Consider the following 24680-nt stretch of genomic DNA (forward strand, 5'->3'; position numbering starts at 1 on the left):
TCATTTAGGCCTATATTTACATTACATTTAGATCTATGTATCTCCTTTTCCTTAGGCTATATTTATCTTCTAAAAATTTGGCGAAATACAAGCAGATGTGGAAGTAGAAGAAATTTTTTTCTCCACAAAGCCACACAAAGTTGAAATGCTGAAGTCCAGTTATCATTTTTAAAGGATATAATTACACTTTAACACTTTTAGAATCCAAGGAAACAAATAACAGTGTTAAATACGGCCAATAGTCTGTAGAGGACGCTGATTTTTGTTTTCTTTTAATATTTAATATTATTTTACATTCGTCAGACACCTGCAGTGATTTGTGCTCAAATAAGACAAAAAACCTTCATTTGTGATCATGAAAAACTATTTTGCATAAAATTAATTTAATGATCAATGGGCTTATTTAGAAATAAAAAGATCCTCAGACTACTTTAGGCTATATTTCATTCATAAAAAGTCCCTTCACTTATTAACACCATGTGAAACATTCTGAACTACAGAGTGAGACCTCTTCCTAATAGACGATCTTCGGCTGGTGTGTACAGCTGCTGCAAGTCGGGCGTGAGAGAACAGACGTGAAGCGAAAGTCTGAAGCCTGCTGTCGGGAGAGCAGGATCATCATGGACAAACCCGAAAACCCGCCGCTTTAGGAGCGAGCCGGCCGCTGCCGAGCCGGAGGACCGGCGGAGACAACTTCACACACCGCCCGCTGTTAGAGACGGACACGGCGGAGGGCTTCCCCCGGTCCCTCCCTGCTGCAAGCAATGTGGCTAAACCCAGAGGAAGTTCTGCTGAAAAACGCACTCAAGCTGTGGGTGACCGAGAAGAGCAACGACTTCTTCCTTCTGCAGAGGAGGAGAGGACATGGAGAACCGACGGGAAAGATCACAGGTAAACAACAACAACAACAACAACAACTATAATGAAAAGAGCCATAGAGCCAGTATAGGCATGACCACAGGTAAACAACTCCAGTATAAGACAACATAGAGGGAAGGCCAGAGGGAGACAGCTGACAGAGTGACAGGTAAACAACCAGAACAACCAGAACAATACAGGACATGCCATAAAGAGCAAACAGGCTGGATCACAGGTAAATAACTACAACACAGGAGTGGCCGGAAGGGTTTTTCCAGAAAGGAGGATTAAAGGTAACTGGATCTGTTAAACTAACATTAAAACCCACTTTTCCAAGGCCAATTGTTAGTTTCCACCTCTCAATCTTTAAGCCAAACTGAAACACCTAAAAGTTCTTTGAGCAAAATGTTTTTAGTTCATATAATAAATGTTTCACACAGGTCTGGGAACCAAGAACAAAGAGTTAGTAGTCTAAACCCAGGCTTGACTTAACCTCACTATGTTAGCCTTTTGTTGGATTAATTGAATGGCTTAAACTAACATTTAGGCTAACTGAAGTCAGGCTTTTTACATTAAGCCTAGCATTACTGAGCACATGAGTCAATTAGAACTGATTACAGAAAATGACTTTTGCACAATTCTTTGACATTTTTATGAACTAAACTACTCAGCTATATTGAAATCTCGTGCTTGGGCAGGTACTGTGTTTAATTAAACCAGGCTTAAGTTAGCCTCACCGTGTTTACCTTCCATTGGCTTTGTAGAATGGCTTAATCTTATATAAATAAGCATTTAGGCTAACTAAAGTCAGGTTTATTACAGTAAGCCTAGCTTTCCTGAGTGGTACATCAGTCAGTTTTCTGCTTTTCTCTTTTATACATTTTGTATATTTTTTGAAGTTTTTTAAATAAATTTGTATCAACTAGATTAATCAATAATAAAAATAATTGCGAGTTGCAGTTCTATTACATATCTGTAACTATGGAGTTATTTTGCATTAGTGTATTTCCAGTAATATTTAGTTATGGCTCTCTTACTATTCTCACTGATGTGTCTTATAATGTGAAATGAACCCGCTTCTTTTATTGTATTCTATTCAATTCTAACTCTTATTTTCTACTATACAGGTAATAAGAACTATATGAACTCTGCAGTAGTCATAAGAAGAGACTATGCAACTCATACAACCTTAAAAACAACATGAAATATAATAATCCAGAGCAATATTCATGTGACAATGCCATAAACATCATAAGAGCACTGATAAAGACTAGGCACACACTGACCTATTGGTTCTTGGACTTGTCTTTTATAAGAAGAATAAAGTCAGTTAAAGTGTCATCTGGGTGTGGAGCACTGACCTTTTATTGTAATTTCTTGTTGGGGCAGGTTTACATATTTTTTGTCATATTCTGTTGCATTAGATTTAATGATGATGAAATTCATGATTTGCATTTGTACATCTTGTAGAACAGGTTCTGTGAGTTTATTTAGTGATTGTTGTACACATTTGGGCCCACGTGCTTGTTGCAGCTGTAGCCAGTCTGACTGCTTCCCACTGCTCGGACGCTTTCTCCAGAGCGGCTTGTTTGCTGTTTCCTCTCTGTCACTTCCTCCTCTCCACTGTTTTGTATCTGTGTGCCGGAGAACACATCAGTGGTTTGTCTGTCGCATAGATTTATGTAATGAGTGACACTTAATTACATTCAGACAGTTAATACAGTGTCTTCTTTATGCTCTGTCTTTCCCCCTTTGACAGAAACCCGCCTCACCCTGCTTGTCATAAAACAGAATAGTGGGAACTTCCTGGCCCCGGGTTTACTTTTGTCTATGTGTTTGTCCCTGCCGTTCCCATAGCAGGAGGGGGTCAAAGGGTCAAGTCCTGTTGTCAAATCGTGTAACATTAACTAATCACGTCCTTCACTTTGGCATTCCTGTCGCACAGGTGGTGGAAATAACACAGAGCGGCGTTGTTCAAGGTTTCCAGCTATGAAGATGAAAGCAAAAACAGAAATTCAATGTGGTTACTAAGCTGTGACAACACACTGTCCTACCCCCCGTCATAAAAAGCGATAACCTACTTTGAGCAGGATTTCTGAGAAGGGCTGGGCAACTAAACATCTGCAGCTGAGCAGTCAGTTTCTTCATACCACTGTTTGTGCTGATTCATTTAACAAAGTAGCTTCCATTTGCCTTTTAATGTGTCTGTATGACTGAAATAAATCCACAGAGTAAAAGTACATCAGATAATACATTGTGATGCATTCAAGAGAAAACAGACATTACAGTGTGATAGATCTGAAAGCAGATGCTGTATTTCTCTCTCTTTCAAAGCCTTGTAAAGATTGATTGTAGCCTTTATGTCTCCAAAGAAGTATTCCCCCTGCGATGTGAAAGAGAACTATTCATATTCACTCCTTTTTTCTTTTTTTTTTGGGAAAGTTTACCAGTGTAAAAACCCCCTTCAGTGGTTTAGCGGTGACAGACGGATGGCTGTGTGTTGCCAGGCTGCCGGGGTTCGCCGCTTCAGGCAGGTCGACTTTGACTCGGTAGATGTGGTTTGGCATCTGGCAGTGAGCCAGAGCTGTCTGCTGGAGGAGTCTTTATCTTTACTTCTCCACCTGTTTACACTTCCACCAATAATAAGGGTATTTTTGAACACTGCTACTTTTAGATTGAACTATGCAACAGATGATATTTTGTGCAGGATATTCAGTATTGACATATCCTGCATTTTCATACAAAACTACCAAAACAACAGTCGCTCATTGGGTAGAAAAGCCCCTTAAACAACATTTTAACTATCACGAGATACTAAAAGTCTCGAGTGAATCCCGTTCTGATGAAATACCTTCAGGGTTAGTTTCTCTTTTTTTGGCAGAGAGAGAGAGAGTGGGGTGGTTTCACTGCAGGATTTACAAGCTGACAACCCTGAAGCTGTTGAGTGAAATCATACACTATGTGAGAGAACTGATGTAACTCTTCTTCTTCTTCTTCTCGTCACATCTCAAAGGTGTGTGTTCTTTTTCTTTTGTGTTTGTGCATCAGGTATAAGAAGGCATAGCTTTGATATGCAGGCTCCCACTGTTCTGTGGCAGGTTGGGTTGATCTGGCTGATAATGCTGCCAAAAAATGCACAGTTGAGACTAATGTTGGACATGTTTATATGTTAGATAAAAGCTTTTCTGACTGATGTATATCATAAAGGAGAGCTTCCTTTTTTACATCTGTATTCTTAACAAGGCAACCGTAACCATGCCCCTATAGGAGGATAGATGACTCACTCGCTTCAGTCCTCTCAGGAAGTGAATCCTCTGCTGAGCCCTTTTGGCCAGCATGGTGGTGTTTAGGGACCAGGAGGGATCACTGGCGATAAGCCTCTATGAGACATTTGGTGATGTTGACCTGTGTCCCTGTGAAACCGCTGATGGCCTCATGTTGTCCTAAAATGTACAATTATCTGATGAGGCCCTCTACTGTCGTGTCGTCAGCTAATTTAATGATGTAGTAGATGCTGGATTTGGCAGAACATTATTGTGCATCAGCAGAGTGATCTGCAACAGCCTTAGGGCTAATTCTTTAATGGCTGTGAGTATTTAAAACTTGATCCTTCAGCAGATCCTATAATGCAGACTTGTGGTGGATAAACATAATGCTTTTCAGTCTTTTCTAAAATTCTTTGTTGTTTGTGACATTTTTTAAAGATGTTTTAAAGGTTAATACAGGATGTTAAACCACTCAGACCATCCCAAGATGCTTATTTTACACAGAGGAAGTGCTTTCATGTGAATTAAAGCATCGTCAAAGCAAGACGTGTGTTGTTCTCATTGGAAAAGCATGATGCAGATTAGCTGTGGTCTACGCAGATGAAAACGTGATGACGGCTGCCTCTTCAGACAAAGCTTCAGCCTGTTCTGAAAGTGCGGATATGTTGGTTTGATCATTCTCCAAAATGGCGTAAATCATGATGCCATTTTGATACAGCGAGGTGGTTAATGGTTAAAAAGATGGTAGTATGAATGAAAGTAATGTGTAGCTACTGTGTAGCCATAAAAAACTCCACACCCATCACCTTTGCCTCCTTCAGACCTGCTGTTGGGTTTCTGCCACCCAGATGTGAAATACTGTTGTGTTTAAAATTAGATTACAGTTTGTTGATTTAGTATCTCAGTAAACCAGGATCTTTGGTTCATGTTCAACAATTAAAATTATAGTCAAATTAATATTTAAGATATTTTGAAATCTGCTCTTTTGACAGGATTCTACATGTAGCTTGTATGGCTTCTGTTGACTTGCTTTTACTCAGCTGTATTTACACAGGTCTTTCACACAGCATCTTTTCCTTTCAGTGTCACAGTATTTGCTGTCATTTATTTGCTAATTTGGAAACTCTGGAGGAGGTAGGCTTCTGGATAAAGCCAAAAGAGTATAGTGCTTTATGGAGAATTACAGTATGAGAGGAAGATAATGACATAAAGCCCAGTGCTGTTGTTCAGCAAAAAGCCACTTTGACCACACTATACTATATTACCTAGACAATTCTGACAGTAGGGTCCAGAGGGGATTTATTTTCACTATTTATAACACAATGACAGAATGTAAGACTACTTTGGTTATGGGTTTCATACATTTATAGTAACAAAACATTTTAAAAGCAATATCCTATCAAATGGGGTTCACGAAATAGTTGAAGATTCTGACCTAGATTAGCTAGTTAGCCTAGCTGTCATATTAGCTTGTAGCTTTTAGGTAAACTGTGTTATTTAGCAAGGCTGTTGAACTTCTAACATCATTAATGCATTAAAGCTTGTTTATTTGCAACATTACTAAGCAGTTAGCTAGCTAGTTCTTTGACTGCAGTCTCTCTTTGATGATTAATTTAATGATGATTTAATTTGACAGACTGTTGAGTAGCAGTTAACAAAATGAAGGCGGACACTGTTTTCATGAGGTGGAATGGATGATAACTTATAATGGTGCTTTATCACTTTTATTGTAAACCTAAAGTACAACTTTTCGCAACATTACTAAGCAGTTAGCTAGCTAGTTCTTTGATGATTAATTTAATGACGATTTAATTTGACACTGGTAGCTCTTTTGCACATAGCACTTCAACATCAGTTTGGTCTGTAAATACTGAAACATCACAGCAACTAGTGTCTGAAATACTTCTGATCAACACATAATCACTTTATAGTTCATAAGCTCACATCGTTATCTTTATAGTTATACGTTGCTAGGTTACCAGGGAGCGAGTGAGTTTGTTCATGCAACCAACCTTGCTTCGCCCTTTTTTTCTCCTTGGTGGTTTCTTCCAATGAAGTTCAGTGAAATTATCGAACTTCCTACCCAAGGTATTTTTTATTGATATTGATTACGTGTCTATCGCAATATATATCACTATCGTTTTATTGCCCAGCCATAGTTGAGGGTACATTTGAATCCACTATGGGAAGGATTGGCAATAATTATTCTCAATACAGAACTCAGACACTGCAATAAAATTTCAGACACACAATGTATTAGAGTATTTAGTTAACAGTATGTTTGGACAGCCAGTCAGACTGTTATTGCCTCCCGAGCAGCTCTCTCTCTGGGATATGTTTGCATAATGTCAACAGCAGAGTTCTCTGTGCATCGTCATCTCTGCAGGTCTGCTGGTGGGGGCGCTCGATACGGTGCTGGACTCCAACGCCCGGGTCACACCTTTCCGTATCCTCCTCCAGGTTCCTGGCTCCCAAGTCAGCTGGGTGATCGCCAGCGGTGAGATGAACATTAAGCTTCCTGCTCAACGTCTTACTTTCTGTCTTCACTTCCACCTCTTCTGTTTTATCATTTCATAACAAATACTTGACTACACTTGCACTAGCTTGTTTTCCCACCTGCATAAAATACAGTAATATCCTAAAGGAAAAATACTTACACGTGCATCATTACATTATGAAGTTAGTTATTATTATGTGGGTGAAAACTCCCTACTATGTCTTGTCTTTTTGTCCATCAGGTGCTGCTAGAGAGGAAGTGAACAAGCACTGGGACTGGCTGGCCCACAACCTGCTTCACTCTCTGTCCGTGTTTGAGAACAAGGAGGATGTTGCCGGTTTCGTCAAAGGCAAAGTCAAGGTGTGGAACCTGACTTTAGATTTTGAGACATTGACAAAGCTTGTTTTTTAAAAGGATTCAAGGCTTTTTTTTAGGTTAAAGCATCCACCTCACTGTAAATGATGTGATAATGATGAATGATGATGTCTTGGATGTTGAACAGTCCATGTCTTGCAAGTAATAAGTGCAGCTTCTCTCCGATATAGGGCCTGATCGCAGAGGAGTTTCGGGGTCGCCAAGCCGCCCAGGAAGAGGACCCAGAGAAGTTCAGGGAGGTGCTGCTGAAATTTGAGCGGCACTTCAGCCTCCCTTCGTCAGAGAAGCTGGTGACGTACTTCTCCTGCTGCTGCTGGAAGGGCCGCGTGCCTCGACAGGGCTTCCTCTACCTCAGCATCAACCACATGGCCTTCTACTCCTTCCTGCTGGGGAAAGAAGGTCTGTGCATCCAAAGTGGACTCTGGTTTTCAAACATCAGTCATTTCCCACAATGTGTTTAATGTGCTGACATACCAGTGATTGATTTTACTCATGGGTCAACTTGAAAGTAATTGTTTTGACCGAGGGCCTCCGAAAGATCTGCAAGAGGCCACAACCTTTTCAGTCGCCTTTCAAGCCTACAAATGGAGACTGTTTTACAATCAAAAGGAATTTTGTGAGAGTATGCCAATAAACTTTTTGAAGGAGAATGGAAGAGTGCCAGGTAGATGTCTTTCAGGAAAGTGTTCAGGACACAACAAGGCCGATGGGAAATGCGGTCTTTGTACAAACATTTGTGCTGCTGGTCTTTGAAGCGAGTAATGTTGGGCATGTATGCAGCCACCGTTCTTTGTAGTTTCATAGATTCTTGTAGCCTTTTTAAAAAATGCACCCTGGGATGGAAACACAACTATGACTATGACAACTATGTTCACTTAGCTAGTAGTCACATTGACATGAAATCAGTCATAAGAACTAGAAATATTTCCCCCTGCTCCTTTTTCCACAGTGAAATTTGTTATCCCTTGGGCGGAGGTGATGCGGTTGGAGCGGGTCTCCACTGGCCTCATGCCCGAGGCGATCCGGGTCAGCACACGGCAGCGACAGAGGGAATTCTCCATGTTCCTGAACCTGGACGAGGCCTTTGGGGTCATTGGTCAGCTGGCTGACATTGCCCTCAGACGGCTGCTGGACAGTGAAGGCCTGGAGCTGGACCGAGTCCTGCAGCAGCCCACACGCATCAGCAAGAGGTCAGCAATGGTTCTCTTGTCTGATACCGATATGAACTGACAGCACTGTCGAGACGATGCTTTCAACTGCTCGTGTTTACTTCATAATATTTCAGGTCATAGTTCAGGGGACTTCCCAAATACCAGTCTAATTTACTGTCAGTTAAATAAAGTAAGAGTGGCCTAACCTAAGAATAAGATTATATGGTGTGTTGGATGTATGTTGAATTGTAACTCAAATTGTATGACCAGTTGGACATGAAAGCATCTCCCATACATACAAGAGAAGTAAAACAAAAAAGTCTTATGTCTTGTAGTTTTAAAACAGTTTCCGTTAGTTTATCAGATGTTTTTGCATGCCTTCTGTTTTCTGTACTACACTACACACACATTTAGCGCAATAGATCATAACTTCTTTTTATTCACAGCATTCTTTCTTAAATGCCACTATACACATACACACAGGCTCACTTATTTCTGTCTATGTAAAAACCTTAAAAACCATAACAGGAAACAGAGTTAAAAAAAACCCAGGGTAAATGTGGGCAGCACACCACACAAAATAAAACCCTTGATGCTACCTGTGAATAGCAAATGCATTGTTGTGTTTAGGCACGATCAGGGCAACAGATAAAAAACAGAAAAAAGGAAGAAAAAAAAAGTACATGAAAGTACAAGGGTGCAACACAGAAACCACAGAGAGTCCAGAATGGCAAAAAAAAGGAAACAGAAGCGGGCTGCTGAACCTCAAACACAGAGTTACATGTACTGTAACAGTAAAGAATGAAGACAATGAAATATAGGAAGAAAAACTGCGGAATAGAGAAATCATAATATATTTTCCTAAATTGGGTAACTATTATAAACTTCACCACTCATTTACTTCAAGTTTAAGCCCTGAATTTTAATATAAGAGTTCTTCATGTTAATTTCTGTATTATCCAGTCCTAAAAACAACATTTATTGAAAGAAATTGATTGATGTAAAAAACATATGTCATAGTCCACAAACTACTTCTGTCTGCCAAGAAATCTTTAGACTAGTGCTTTTCCACATTTTTTATATAACATTAAACCTATTTTTAAACCTTTTTCTTTTTTACATCTTGTTCGCCCCTCTGACTTTATATGTTGCATGGTAGTTATGTTGGGTGGGTGTTTTCCAGAGAGGAATATGAGAAGATTTGGGTCACAAAGTTGAAAGCTGTGTTTATACTGAATTCTTCTCCAGGGCTGAAGCTTTGGCTTCCAGTCAAAGAGGACAGTACGCTGCCTCTCATCATAGCCCAGAGGCCAACCCCCCCCCCCCCCCCCCCCCCCCACCCCAGATCTGCCCCCTTATCTATCTATTTGTTAGCAGCAAGCCTATGTGTGTGTGTTGCATTGTAGACTGACTACATTGATATTAAAGACCTGACTCCTCAGAGTTTGCAAGGGATTACCTCATGCATTTTTTCTATAACAGCAATATACTCCAAAAATAGACTTGGTATTTTCACAAAGGCTGAAACTGCTTGTTACTGTCTGTTATAATGGTGCACATGCCAGATGGAGGAGCTTATAAGTCACAGTGCAAGAGAAGAAGATTAGACTAGAAATGCATTATCCATAAGATAGACTGTACCACAAAAATGAATGAAAAATCACAACATTGTCAACAAATTGCTGGTGCTGATATTTAGGAGTGAAGAATAATGTTTACAGAGGCAAAGACTTAAAATGTGTTTTTATTTGGAGTATACAGTATGACTAACTCTGTCCTACCTCTGGTTGAAGTCTTGATCATGTCACATGATTTCATCCATGAAATGTCTTGTCCCTTCAAGGTGAAAAAAAGATGCAAGATTATTGAGGGAAAATCTGCATCTCTAGTATGTCCTATGTGTGTGTTAGGTCCTAGCTTGGTACTGTTTTTTTAACCATCATGCACAACAATAAAGCCCAAACAAACCAGGTCACATTACATCTGCTCTTTGTTTGTTTGCAGTCATGCTAGCAGCATGGCTCCAGGGATGGAAATGTCAGTCTGTCAGTAGGTCCACCTCTTTTAGACTGAAATATCTCAACAATGTTTTGATGGATTGAAATTCAGTACAGACTTTCATGGTCCCCAGAGGTTGAATCCTAATTATTTTGGTGATCCTCTGACCTTTCCTGCAGTCCCACCATGAGGTCAATTTTCTTTCTTTCTCTCTTTCTTTCTTGAATTGCTGTGAAATTTAGTTCTCACATTCATGGACACAATGATTATTATAATAATATCTTTCATCATCTAGCATCATCATATGGTCAAAAATAATGACCAAATACCTGCAAAACAAATCAGACTTAACTATAGTTTGTGCAATTTGACTGCAGGTTTAAAAGACCAGTATGTAGGATTTAGTGGCATCTAGTGGTGAAATTGCAGATTGAAAACCAACTGATAACCCCCCACCCCCAGCTCCACCCCAATCCAAGTGTATAGGAGAACCTACAGTGGCCATAAAACTAACCTAAAATGACAAAGATCCTCTTAAGGCCAGTGTTTAGTTTGTCCAGTCTGGGCTACTGTAGAAACATGGTGGTACAACATGGCAGCCTCTGTGGAGAAGGACCTTCTCCATATGTAGATATAACAAGGTCATTGTAAGGTAACAAAAACACAATGATTCTTATTTTCAGGTGATTATACACTTAATTAAAACATACTTATGAATGTTGCAGTCCATTTCTGTCAAGTCTGTTTCACTAGCATTATTTCTACAAACTGCACCTTCTAAAGAAGAGAATATATCCTGGTTATGTTTGTTTTGCTTCCTAATGCCCAGAAACTCCTTCAGTCACTCTTTCTCCAAGTTACCCATGAATATTATTGTCTCTTTATTTTCTGACCAGGATTCTAGAGGAGCAAGCATTAAGAGAGTACGTCCTGGCTCTGTTTCGGCTTCCTCGCGGTGAAAGGCTTCACGAGGTGGCTTCCTGTTCGGTGTGGACGCCCCATGCTCGCTGCCACACTGCCGGTACTCTGTACACCACAGACAGCTATCTGTGCTTCTGCAGCAGAGAGGAAGGCCGCTGTACCCTGCTCATACCCCTATCAGAGGTACTGGAAACAGAAAAGAATCAAATAATAATGGTGCTTTCAAGTGGTCTACATCAATGTTAAATGCAAGACTAGCCCGTATCTTAAAAATACGACCACATCAAACTTTGTTCTCCATTTAACAAAATTTCTATAGTAAAAAAGAAACCTGTTTAAATAGAAAAAACATGATTACAACAGACACAACAACCACTCAAAACTCTACCATACCAAATTCCTTTAAAAGATTTTTATGAACTTCCTGGTATTTTGGCATCGTTCTTTTATGTCATGATGTAAATCTGCAATATAAAACAATCTGAAGTCAGACATATTCACATCCTAAATTTAGGGATTTTGTTGTTTTGTGAGTCATTTCCAGCCCTTTAAAGGAATGCAACCACTTGAATTTTTAGTAATAAGTCTGCCTTTGTCCCGCATGACTTTTTTATCTGATGTTGTCTAAAGGGATACAGTGTTTTTAGGTATCTGTATGTATTTAACACCAGTTTGTTAAACAGTGTGTGTTTACTCTGCCAGCTGCTGATTAAAGATTAACACATTAACACCTTTCCACACTCACACATTATCGTAGCAGAGGGAAATGTAGTGTGCTACAGAATGCAACTAACACATGTTGCAGTCACATATCCACATTTAGCATTTAATATTGTTAAAGGGCACGTCTGGTGTTTTGTAAGAATTCAAATGCATAAATGATCAAAATGAATATGTCAGAATTTCAGTCTAATAAATAGTATCAAAGACTTTTCATATATTTTTGTTGTTGGATTTAACATTGCATATTTAACTTTTTATGAGTATTGTCAGGACAGATGGTGAAACATGTCGAAGACATGTCAAAGTAAACTGTTAAGGTATAAATAATTAAAGAAACTCTGAATTAAATTAATGTTTTTTACGGAAATTGAATTCTAAATTGTCCAAAAAAAATTGTACATTCTATTGTAGTATTACAGCAGTAATGTGTGATAATAGGTTTGGTTCATTGTGAAAAGCAGAGATTAGCAGCAAACTGCCGGTCTGTCCACAAACAATGTGAGGAGTCATGCATACTTTCTCTGCTACACCACTGTGGTGTAAGCCCCCATTTCCTCTGTTGAGGCATTGTCTATAGAAAAGAATAATCATTTCCGCCCACCTAATCTGTTTTAATTCCACTTCTGCTCCCCCTGATTCTCTGTTACATCCATTGTCTCTGTAATTCCTACATTTTTCTTGCGTAGCTGGGCTGTAATATTTTTGTAATACGAGAGGAGAAATCATCAGGTTGTTGACCATTTCCAAATATTGCAAACACAATGTTAGTATGTATGTGAGTACATGTCTCATGGAAAACAGTTAGGAGTAGTTTGCACCAGATTCAAGCCAAACCCTTTTTGTTTCTTTCTCTTGTTTCGAGTTTGTTCTCTTTCATCTTTCTTAAATTTTGACCTCACCAGGCAACATCTGTAGAAAAACACACAGTCCATTGTTTTCACTTCTTTATATTCACCGAATGGAACATTTCTCTGACAAAGTGGGTGTGTGTCTTCTGTTTTATCTCTAGGTGTTATCCATAGAAAAAGCAGAGAGCACCAGTGTGCTCCCTAACCCCGTCATAGTGAGCATTCGGACTAAAAAGGCTTTCCAGCTGATTGAGCTGCAGGACAGAGACGAGCTGGTCGAGAACCTCAACTCCAGACTCAGAGCACTACAGTGGAAACAGTCCATGTTCCGCAGCAGCAAACATGGCAAGAGGAGTGTGGTATGGACCATCTCTTTAATATTGATTTATATAGATCAATAGTGGTAAAAACAAAAAAACCTGAGTTAACAGCTAAAGGTTTAAAGGAATCATTTGAACAGGTTGACATCTCTGTTCATGCATCTACCATACACAAATCATTGAACAGGTATGGTGGCGATAGGACACCATGCAGTAAGCCAAAAAAACAATCACTGCAGGACCAGTGTGTAAGATATAGTGGCAACTAGTGTGAGGTTGCAGATTGCAACCAACTGGATACACCTCCCCTTCCCCTCCACGCATGTAGAAGAACCTACATTGGCAGAGAAACTCACAAAAAACGAACACTCAACAAAAAAGTAACAAAAACACAATAACTCTTATTTTCAGGTAATTATATACTAATCAAAACTTTCTTAAAAACATAATATTCTAAAACTACTAAGTCCGATCCTCTAGATATCAATAAATTCCACATACTGCAACTTTAAGTTGCACCTTGATACTTTACAACGCTACTGGGAAAATGTTTTGTGGACTTATGAAATTTAATGTTGAGTACTTTGGGAAGGGCATATATAAAAAGGGAACCACGTACCACCATGAAAACATCATCCCACGGTAAAGTATGGTCAAGGGGGTCATCATGAATCGAAGCAAATCTACTAAAAAATACCTTCAAACAAAGAAAATCCACCTCTTGGAGTGGCCCAGTCAGAGCCATGACCTTAACCCAATAGAGATACTGCGAAATGACCTCAAGAGAGCCGTTCACACTGGACATCCTGAGAATATGACTGAGCTGAAGCACTTCTGTGAGGAAGAATGATCCAAATTTCCTCCTGAATGTTGTGAAGGTCTGATCCACTGCTACCGGAAAGGCTCGGCTGAGGTTATTGCTGCCAAAGAATGTTTGACCGGTTATTAAATTTAAGGCTTACCTGCTTACTTCTTCCACCAGCTCTGTGAATGTTTTATGGGTTTGTTCAACATAGACACAAAATATTATTATCATCAAATACATTGTGGTTGTTGATACTTAATGACCAATTAATGCAGAAAACCAGGTAAAGGGTTCCAAAGGGTTCTCTTACTTTTTCTTGCCACTGTGTTTTATATGTAATATATTCTCACATGCTTCCACATGTGGACCAGGCAGATCTTTTTAGAGTTGATTGACATATTGTATGTGCTCTGAATACCAAACAGCTCTGGCAGTTTTTTATGACTGCAATGCTAATGAAGATGATGTTTGAGTTAGTTTTTTTCGAGCATCTCTTTCTCCATCACAGAAAAATAGTCTTCTTTTACCTCAGTTGGTACATTTATTACACATCATTGGTTTCAATTCTCCAATACTAGTTTTGTTTTTATAGCAAATGCAATCCTGAAGCCACAACAGGTCCAAGTTATTGCTCAATTTTGGCATTTCTGAGACCAATGATTCTTTCCCTTATGTTTACCACAGACCTCCCCGACACCCTACTACACCTTCTACTACGACACCGGGTTCTCTGATGAAGAGGAGATCGAAGAGCAGGTTCTTCGTAACACCATCAACAGCGAGGCTCTGATGACTGCCTTCCACCAAAACCAACAGGGAACCAACAATGAGAAGGTGACTGGAGGCTGAAAGCTGAGTGTAGGATTTACTGGCATCTAGTGGTGAGGTTGAACACCTAAATACCCCTCCTCCATGAATTTAAGAGAATGTACGGTCCACTGAAATGAAATGAAGGGCCAGTGTTTGGTTTGTCCCTTCTGGGCAACTGTAGAAACATGATGGTGGCCTCCATGTAATGGGACCTGCTCTCTATGGTCATAGAAAGGGCTCATTCTAACGTAACGAAAACACAATTCTTAGTTTCAGGTGATTATACACTAATGAAAACATACTTATGAAAATTATATTCCATTTCTGCCAAGTTCCATTTCCACTAGATGCCGCTACATTATATAGTCTGCACCTTTAAATTTCTACACACTGCTCCTTTAAAATTCTACATACTGCACCTTTAAAATTCAACATGCCACACCTTTAAAATTATACATACTGTCCCTTTAAAATTATACATACTACACCTTTAAAATTCTATACACCACCTTTAAGATTCTACACACTTTACCTTTAAAATGCGTCAAAAGTCAAATTCACTAAATGAAGTAAGAGTAGACTCAGTTAGTTGTTGTTACTATGAAGCAGTATCAGCAGTAGCATCTGGTACATGAGTCTGCACAAGTCTCAGCGTGTTTATCTGTGAATCTGTGTATGTGTGTGTCAGAGCATGGAGCAGATGAGGGAGAGGCTGTGGGAGGATCATTTCACCGAGTTCGGCCGCGGCATCCACATGTTCCGCACAGGGAAAATCCAGAGGCTGGTTTCCATGGGGATACCAGAGTCACTGCGGGGTGAGCTGTGGATGACACTTTCAGGTGAGAAGTCTAAAATCACAGAGCTTCTATATGTGATAGAAGCAGTTTTTATTAACAGAAGTTGCTGTAGTCACTGGAGGGTCCTCACAAATGACAGAGATGAGTGTTTTGTATTTCAGCTCACATCCTCTTCTCTTCTGTTCTCTGTCAAAACACCAACACTGTCAGTCAGAGCTAAACTCAAGCTTTTATTTAGCTACGCTTGGTTCCTCTGCTCACTCTCATTTCCTCACCACGCAGCAGCAGCTGTCGTCCTCGGCCGTGCAGGCAGTCAAGTTGTTGAATGAAACTGAAACCGGAGTGGCATTAAAAAAGAATATACACAGCCTATATGAACCAAGAGAGAGAAACTTTTTAGAGTCCTATACAGGGTTGCCAACTTTTTATTCTTCTTTTTTCTTTTTTTAAAATTGCGTCAGTATTTCAAAATAAAGGATGACCACATTTCTACATGAAGAAATCAATAACAAAAAAAACAACATTAGCTGATGTAGACTGTTGTAGCATCTCCTGGATTTCATCAACTGATTAATTTCTCAGTTGAATCCTCAGTTCTTCACTTGACTCACCAATGATCCATGTGTGAGATAAAAAGCTCCCTCACTGAATCTTTAAAAATACCCTGCTGTTGCTCAAGCAATGAAATGCAATTCAAAAACAGGGCAATGGTCCCAAATCATCTGAATGAATACAAAGGAGTTGAGAGCAGGGTGTGCTTTGATGGAGCTTGTGGGGAAGGAAGTCATTTCCTGCAGTGGAAAACAGACCAGCTAATTAACAGTGTTTGTGTGTGTGTGTGTGTGTGTGTGTGTGTGTGTGTGTGTGTGTGTGTGTGTGTGTGTGTGTGTGTGTGTGTGTGTGTGTGGGATTTGCAGATGCATCCTCAGAGCTGGAGTCTCATCAGGGCTACTATACCAGCCTGGTGCAGAAGTCCATGGGTCTGAGCACCCTGGCCACAGAGGAGATAGAGCGGGACCTGCACCGCTCGCTGCCGGACCACCCGGCCTTCCAGAACCCCACGGGCATCGCCGCACTCAGGCGCGTCCTCACCGCCTACGCCCATCGCAACCCCAAGATCGGTTACTGTCAGGTGATCATTTATAATATGCAGTATAATCAGCAATATGCCTTGATGGAGCAGCAGTAGAAGTGTCAGCAAAGCTGGTTAAAGTTGTTATTATCAAACAGCTTTGTTATTTCTTCAATTTCTCCATTAATCAGCAATTAAAAAATAAAAAATAGCAATAAAACTACATAGAGCTATTGAAATTGAAATATAATATATATGAATATTACTTCGTTTTTTCTTAAAAAGGTTATTTTTGTGTATTTTTTCTTTATCTGAATGGATGGATTAAGGATATAGGCTCTTAAAAAAAAGGAGCCCTTAGATCATTTTTTAATATTTAATTTATGTATATAATAAGAAAAATCTACTGGACTTGACTTTATAGTAGCCATCAGGAGCTGTCTGGAGGTGAATCTTGCCTCTGGGAGTTCTCTGGTGTCATATTCGTGTGTGTCAGCTGATCACTCGATGGCTGCTGTGTATCCTGACTGTTTTCTACACAGCCTCTCATCCCCCTCTCGTCTCTTTCTGTCCAGTCTATGAACATCCTGGCGTCGGTGCTGCTGCTCTATGCTAAAGAGGAAGAAGCTTTCTGGCTTCTGGTGGCAGTGTGTGAGAGGATGCTGCCTGACTACTTCAACCGTAGGGTCATAGGTGAGAGGAAGCAAGAAGAGATGATTTAACACTGGATTACCTTTTTTTTTAAGTCCATTTGCTCATTTTTGACATTTCTGACCCTGAACAAATGTCACTTCCACCACATCTAAATATAGTGTTAGAGCGATATTTAAAAATAGTGTGATGTATCATATGACCGATAGTTTTGCCAGTTGTTACCTTTTTAGGATAAAATTGACTGGTTGGTTTAGTTTGACTGTTTATAAAGTATAAAGTATAAGTGATCACCCAACTCCGTGTTAGATATTTTTAAGCCAACTTCATTCCAGCTTATTACCACAGGTTTTACACATATTTTTGGAAGTTATGGTCAATAGGCCTCATTTAAATGACCTGTTGTCGTCCTGGGTCAATTTTGAGGAATAAACTTTATTTTCATTGTTAAATGTTTGAAGTGTGGGTGAGGGACAAGGACAAAACAATGCTATTGAAGCCTATAATGTTAGAACAACTGGACAGATGGTAAAAAGATTTAAGATGATTTTATTGTTAACATAATAAAAAAAGAGGGAAATGTCCAAAAATATATGTTTTTTTTTAAATATGACCAAAGGATATAAAAGTGCTACATAAGCTTTATTCACATATTCACTCTCTCAGCTTCTCTCTGCTTCAGAGAAAACATACATAGTTTAAACTCATACTATCAAACTCTGTGTTGGATCATTTAAAGAGAAAAGCTACTTTCAATCCCAGTTGTGTGTTGTTGTTGTTGTGTCTGAGCTGCTGCCTCTCAGACACCAGACAGCTCAAAATGCTCTCAAACTCTAAAGGCTAATTTCCTGTGCTTTGTGATGTGCTCCGCTGTTTATTTGCGTTGCGCGAGATGCATTTGAGACAATTTCCTTTTTCCTGTGAGAAAACAGGTGCTTGTGGATGTCTTATCAGCTCTGAAATAGCAGTGATTGTGTTTTGTGTGTGAAGCAGAGATTCAAAGCTGAGAGGATAAAGCTGGAGTTAGTTTAACTTTTTGGTGAAAAGAAACAATTTCCCTCATTGTAACACAGAAAAACTCAATAAATGTTTGCTGTTAAGATATATTTCTGTAACAAAAATACATCTGGCTTCATTATTTCCCTCCTGCAGGAGCTCAGGTGGATCAGTCAGTGTTCGAGAAGCTGATCGGCGAGCGTCTGCCAGAGCTGGCCGAACACTTCCCAGACCTCTCCACTCTCTCCTCTGTCTCCCTCTCCTGGTTCCTCACACTCTTCCTCAGCGTCCTGCCCTTCCGCAGCGCCGTCTGCGTGGTCGACACCTTCTTCCTCCACGGGATCAAAGCCATCTTCCAGCTGGGTTTGGCCGTGCTGGAGGCCAACGCCGCGCAGCTGTCCACCAGCACGGACGAAGGACAGGCGCTCATGATTCTCACAGGGTAGCTACTTGATATTTAACTGCAGGCAGATTTCAATTCTATTTGTAAAACTGGTTATAAATATAAATATATAAATATTTATATTCATGCACAAATATCCTGCATGCACTTTGTTACAGCGATTGTTGAAGTTAAATATTTGTAACTATGGGAACCTGTCAGTATCACAGCTAGCACTGACTTCCCTTTTCTCTGACCGCAACACATTTTGTTGACACCATAGACTGTATATCAGAACACTATAAGACACGTCTGTATTTTGGGGGGCCTCAGGTACCCATTTAACCACTGTGGGCTGTTGCTGTTTTCACATGTATCACATTTACTGCACTGTGCAAAAGTGTTGGGCACTAGAAGTGAAGCGAGGGTGAAGCGAGGACACTTTCTAAAATAATACCATGCTTTATTTATCAGTTAAGTTGAAACAAAGTTCAGTAAACAGTAGAAATGAAGCTTTGTCTTTATAATAGTAGCAGTTCTCCTCAACACACTCAGTTTTTCATGAACAACGTTAACCTACACTAAACAAGATGACACTGAGTGAATCTGAAGTTGGTCAGGTCAAATCTCTAAAGAACGAGGCAACAATGGCGTCAAAATTGAATATTCCAATCCAAATGGCCGTCTTCCTGTTGGAGTTAGGGACTCCAAGAGACTTTTTTGGGCGTCTTTACATGATACATATGTGAACTGAATTTTGTTCATGAATGTCGATCTGGAGCGAGGGGCTCAATTTTCTTAATTTTCTAAGGGGTGCTGTTGAGCCATTTGAAATGTTCATTTTCTGTGACCTATAAAGTATCACATTTTTCACTAGTTCTGACGTGTGTGTACATTTTCATGAGTTTTTGGGCACATTTAGGCTCAAAGCCAAAAACCCGGTGTGAATTATACTCTCTCTAAACTCTTGTTACTGTAGGAATTTTGGATATGGATGAAGTAGGAGGGGAGCTGCAACTTAACATATCACTTTTTTTAAATGTAGGAATGCACCAATGCCACTTCATTGTCAACTGAATGTGTTTTTTGAGAAAAGAAAGTAACTGTGAGGTTGGTTGTTCCTGCATCTTTTAGAAGTCTCCACAGTTATTATTCTGGGGATTTTTACATCTGAGCTGCTTCTGTCTCTGACTCCATGATATTAAGACTATAACATCTGCTGCAGGACTCCTTATCCTTCATGTTGATGAAGATCTTTCTGTTCTTTATGACTGTGATTGGATGTTTGAGCCCGCTGTGAGGCTGCAGAACAAATTTGAGACCAAGTGGACGCCTCCTTGATGGTGTTGTATGATAAATGAGAATCTAAGTACCTAAAACGTTTTCACAGTACTGTAGAGGTTGCTTCTAAATGTGTTCGTCTCTCACCAGATTCAGCTGTGAATTCTGCCCAATAGCAATGAACCTGTTAGAAAGAGGCTCTGCTACTGCTTCCTCTCACTGTTTGCTTTACACACTGCCAACCAGGGTTATTATAGCTTTAAATTTATATAAATGTATTTAGTTTTTTAGTTTTAATCATGATAGTGTGACTTCCTTAACTTGAATTGTACCTGCCTGTTTGAACGCAGTAAAAGAGATTCAGTGTGACAGTCAGGATGTTTTATTAATGTGAAATTTGGGGTTTGTGTTTTGTAGTTTTCTCGAGCAGGTTGGATGGGAAGAGTCTTCTTGTCCCGTATCCCCTCCTCCCCCTGCCGCAGAGACCAGCAGCAGCAGCAGCAGCAGCAGCAACCCTGATGTTCCCACCGCGAGACCCACAAACATAACAGACCTCATCAACGAGTCCTATGAGGTGAGAGGCACACATGTGATGCAAGCTGATATTTGTATGGAGTATAGATGACATGTTTGCTGTTGCTTTCAAGTTCCAATCATCCCCTTCACACCGTTTTTTTTGTTTTTTTTCTTCTCCTGTCAGAAATTTGGAGACCTGACAGTGAGACAGATCGAGAGGCTTCGCTGTCGACACAGGATCCAAGTCCTGCAGGCTCACGAAGACACTACCAAAGAAAACGCTGTGAGTAAATGTAGACCTGTCACAATCATTCCTTTTGTTGGACGATATATTGTCTCAGAAATAATCGCGATAAACAATATTATTGTCATTTAAAGAAGATCAGAGTTAAAAATCATGCCTTTGTCCTCCTGTATTCCTGCTCTCACACCACTATGTGTCCTCTCTGTGTGTGTGTGCAGCTGAGAGTGGTGACACCAGATGTTTCCATCTCTCCAGAGAATTTGGCGGATGTGTACGACCTCTTTAAGGTATCTACTACTCCTTTTCTTGATGCTTTCTATACATCTTCACTAAAATAGCTCAATGGAAGCTGAAATATTAAGTTCTCTACAATGAACCTTTTTTCCACTCCTCTTCCTCCTCCTCTTCCCTCCATCCAGACTGAGTACTTCATCAGCCTGTACTGGGGTGACACCAGCTCGGCGGCAGCTGCAGAGGCGGCAGCGTGGAGGCACGGCGACTCCTACATGGAGAGGCAGTACCGGCTGGACCGTCCTCAGTTCAAGAGCCTGTACGGGCTGCTGGTGCCTTGGCCCGGCGGCTCCAACCAACACACCGACACCCTGGCCAACCGCACCTTCACCCTGCTGGACCAGGACCGCGATAACCTGATCACCTTCAGGGAGTTCGCCGGCTGGCTGGGTGAGTACAGGAAGAGACGACAGAGAGGGGTTTTTGAGGGTTTTCCCTCCGACGGTCATTATAAATATTGTTACTATTTCTGCAGTTGCAAAACCTCCACACATGCTTATTTGCATGAAACAGTGAGACATTCATGGTCTGTGCTCACCCTCTGTTCCTCTTTTTCTTTCCCTCAGACACTTTCTACTGTGAGGAGCTGAATGAGAAGATAAGGCTGCTGTACCGCCTGCACATCCCACCAGGTTACTCCTCTTCCTCCTCCTCCTCTCTGAACACTTTCTTTTTAAAGCTGACCTCATCGTTCTGACTGACTGGTTTTTTCTTCACTCTGTCTGCAGCTCTGACTGAAAGCGAGGACGACCCCTCCCTGATGAAGAGCCCCCTGGTGTCCACTAACAGACCCCTATATGTCAACCTGCCCACTGGTTGGTCCAAACACACTCATCTACTGTGTATTGACACATTAGAGATTTCACACAGTACAGGCAAAACGTTTCTAACTAGAAATGTTGTTTCCAGGTGTTACAGAGGAGGTGAAAGATTACCAGGAGCAGCTGAAGCAGATGTTGAAGGATCTGGTGAAAGAGAAGGAGAAAGATGTGGAGAAGCCTCTGCCGCTCATGAACCAGGTGCATACTAACTACACAGAACTAACACCAGCTGTCATTCATGTGTGGTGGTTGCTCATTAAATCCCCATTACACCAAAAGCCTGTATCCATACTAAAGATCAGCCTCACATGCTTGAGAAACAGGTGATAAACTATTTTTATACACTGTAGCAAAATATGAAGGGATAGCTACACACTTTCCTAGACATATGGCTAACGTGTGAGTAAATGGTTGCTAGGCAACACTGGCATTCATTTGGATTCATGTTTCTGTTCTCTATACATATATTAAAATCAATTCAGCACTAATCTACTGATCTGCTGTAGAATATTCTGATGGATGTTTTTTTAAATTGATAAAACGGTCAGCCGATATTTTCCTATCACAGATATATCAATATCAACATATTGTTTTGTTTTTAGGCTGAACGTAAATCTGTGACGTATGCAGGGGGTATTGTATCCCACCTGCCCACGTCCCTGTTTGGTTTTATTATATGTTGTCCGATATGCACCAATATTTTTTATTATATAGGCATCATTTTATATTTATTTGTTTTTGGTTGTTTTGTATTTATAGGAATTAATAATTATTAAATCCCCAGTGAAGTGTACTTCGATATCAGAATTGTTTTACTCCCTCATATCAGTATCAGTATCAGCATCGGCCCCAAAAATCCAGTAGGCTATCGGTTGGACTCTTATTGATGTAATGAAACGGTGTTATAAAGCTCTCCTCCTCTTCTTCCACAGCGGGAGTTCATCCAGTTCTGTAAAACACTGTACAGCATGTTCCACGGCGACCTGGAGGAGAACGACCTCTTCCAGGCCATCGCTACGGTAACCAGCCTCGTCCTGCAGATCGGAGAGGCCGGCCACCGGGGCCGCTCGGCGTCAGAGGTCGGCGGCTCAGATGGGGTGAAAGGAGCGGAGGCGGCGCAGTTGAACGCAGAGGCCCGCCACCGCTCCGTCTCTGACACCGGGGTCTGCGACGGGAACGCGACGCCCGAGGACGAGTGGACCATCAGCTACGCTCAGATCCTGGCCTCGCTGCTGACCGAGCAGGCGCTGGTGAACTTCTTCGAGAAGCCGGTGGACCTGTCGGCCAAAATAGCAGCAGCCAAGGAGAAGCAGTACCACCAGCGGTCCGGTTTGCTCACGCTGCAGCAAGGGACCAGATGACTGAAACATACTGACTTTACACTGATGATGAAAAAAACCACAGTATCAGTATCAAATGATAGAATGTGACAGCGGCTTCAGCAGCTAAACTACAGAAGCTAGTCAGGAAGCCAAAGAGCCTTTTTAAAGTCATCTGTAACATTTATCAGTGGTATGATTGTTGGAACACACTGGCACAACTTGTTTCTGTCTAGACACTCACAGCCTGTGACGACATGAGCTACTGTGGCCTGTAACTGACAACAGACAGCACTGTCTTAAAACTAGAGGACGAGTTATTCCTTTAAACATTTTGAGCCAAAAAGACACCTGTAATCTCAACAACAGGCCATTTAGGAAATATATATATAGGATATAATTATTGTCACCATGACGATGCCTGGCAGTTATTGTGTTGCCGAATAATTCTTACTAACAGTTCAGCATTAAGGACAAATCTATCATTCATTCATTTTTTTTTGTTTTCTTCTTTTTTGTTTTTTGTTTTTTGTTTTTTGTTTTTTTTTACAGATTTTATAACTTTTGTTTCTTTTGTATTAAGTGTTTTCACTTGCACGCACCTTGATATTTTAGACTTTTTCAAATGTAGTGAAAAACAATCTACAGTGATCAAAAAGTTTCACAATGCAGAACATGTTTAAAAAAAACAAAAAACGCTGGAATTGTCCTTTAAAATAAAAGACACTGCACATAGGGAAGTGGTGACTGTCTTCTCCTCCAATATTTTCAATTTCACTTCATCATTCAGTCATGTCTGCGGCTGTTTATGAGTGCAAATACTGGAACTGCACAATAATGTTAAATCCACAAGTTGGCCAAAATGAACACTGCCAGGACAAACTGTTTCATACAGTAAAAAACACTTTGCACTTGTTAGATTCACTTGGAACTATTCTCTAACACTGTGGAAACCCCACACAAGACTATGAGATATGTAGCAGTAGTCATAACTTTACATAACTACATTAGCAGGGCAGCAGCTAACCATTATTTTTATTAGAAATCAATTTGTGGATTATTTTCTAGATTCATGAATATGCCATCGGTCTTTAAAATGTCAGTAAATGGTGAAGAATCGTTGCTTCTAAAAGGCCAAAACTAAAATGTCTGGATCAACAATCCACAACAAGATATTCAGTTTACAGTCATAGACTAAAATAAACAGAAAATATTCACTTTTCAGAAGCTGAAATCAGAGAAATTGGACATTTTGTGATTTTCTATCAGCATAGTTGGTGATTAATAGTTTGCAATTAATCAATTAATGGATTAATAATTGCAGCTCTACACATCAGGGTTATAACCTTTGACAGTAGCAGACCGTGCATGGGGTCTTTTACTGGGCCTTCAATGGTGACCCCCTACATTCACACACGCACATACAGCGCACTCAGTCTAAACTAAAATCAAAACCATATGGAAACTACATCAGTAGCGGGACGCTAGTGTTTGCCTGGGTTGCCTGGGTTACCTGGGTTTGAGTAAAAAACGTGTCTAATTTGGTCATTTTAGCTTTACCCTCATCCTGCTTCTTTCTTTCCTTCCTCTTTTGCACATTGCTTTTTTGTTTGGGCTAGCTAAACATGATACTACCTTTTCTAGTCAACTTTCATCCCTTGCTTTTTTTCCTACTGAAAGGAGAAACAACTACGTGACGTCATCACGACTCATCATGACTGACAGCTATCAAGGTGAT

The 24680-nt window shown here is 40.4% G+C and overlaps 1 protein-coding gene across 1 annotated transcript; it reads left to right on the forward strand.

Annotated features, from left to right (window-relative positions):
- Window positions 1-586: 586 nt before the first annotated feature.
- Window positions 587-23883, forward strand: LOC128367483 (TBC1 domain family member 8). Its single transcript, XM_053328024.1, has 20 exons — window positions 587-891; window positions 6511-6621; window positions 6863-6981; window positions 7167-7395; window positions 7946-8186; window positions 11042-11249; window positions 12799-12996; window positions 14447-14596; window positions 15261-15411; window positions 16287-16501; window positions 17017-17134; window positions 18245-18530; window positions 20169-20325; window positions 20452-20550; window positions 20730-20798; window positions 20931-21192; window positions 21369-21434; window positions 21531-21617; window positions 21712-21821; window positions 22556-23883. Exons 1-20 carry the CDS (start codon window positions 765-767, stop codon window positions 22982-22984), a joined length of 3432 nt encoding a protein of 1143 aa, XP_053183999.1. The 5' UTR covers window positions 587-764; the 3' UTR covers window positions 22985-23883.
- The last annotated feature ends 797 nt before the right edge of the window (window positions 23884-24680 follow it).

This window comes from Scomber japonicus, chromosome 11 (assembly GCF_027409825.1).
Source record: "Scomber japonicus isolate fScoJap1 chromosome 11, fScoJap1.pri, whole genome shotgun sequence".
In the NCBI taxonomy this organism is placed as follows: domain Eukaryota; kingdom Metazoa; phylum Chordata; class Actinopteri; order Scombriformes; family Scombridae; genus Scomber; species Scomber japonicus.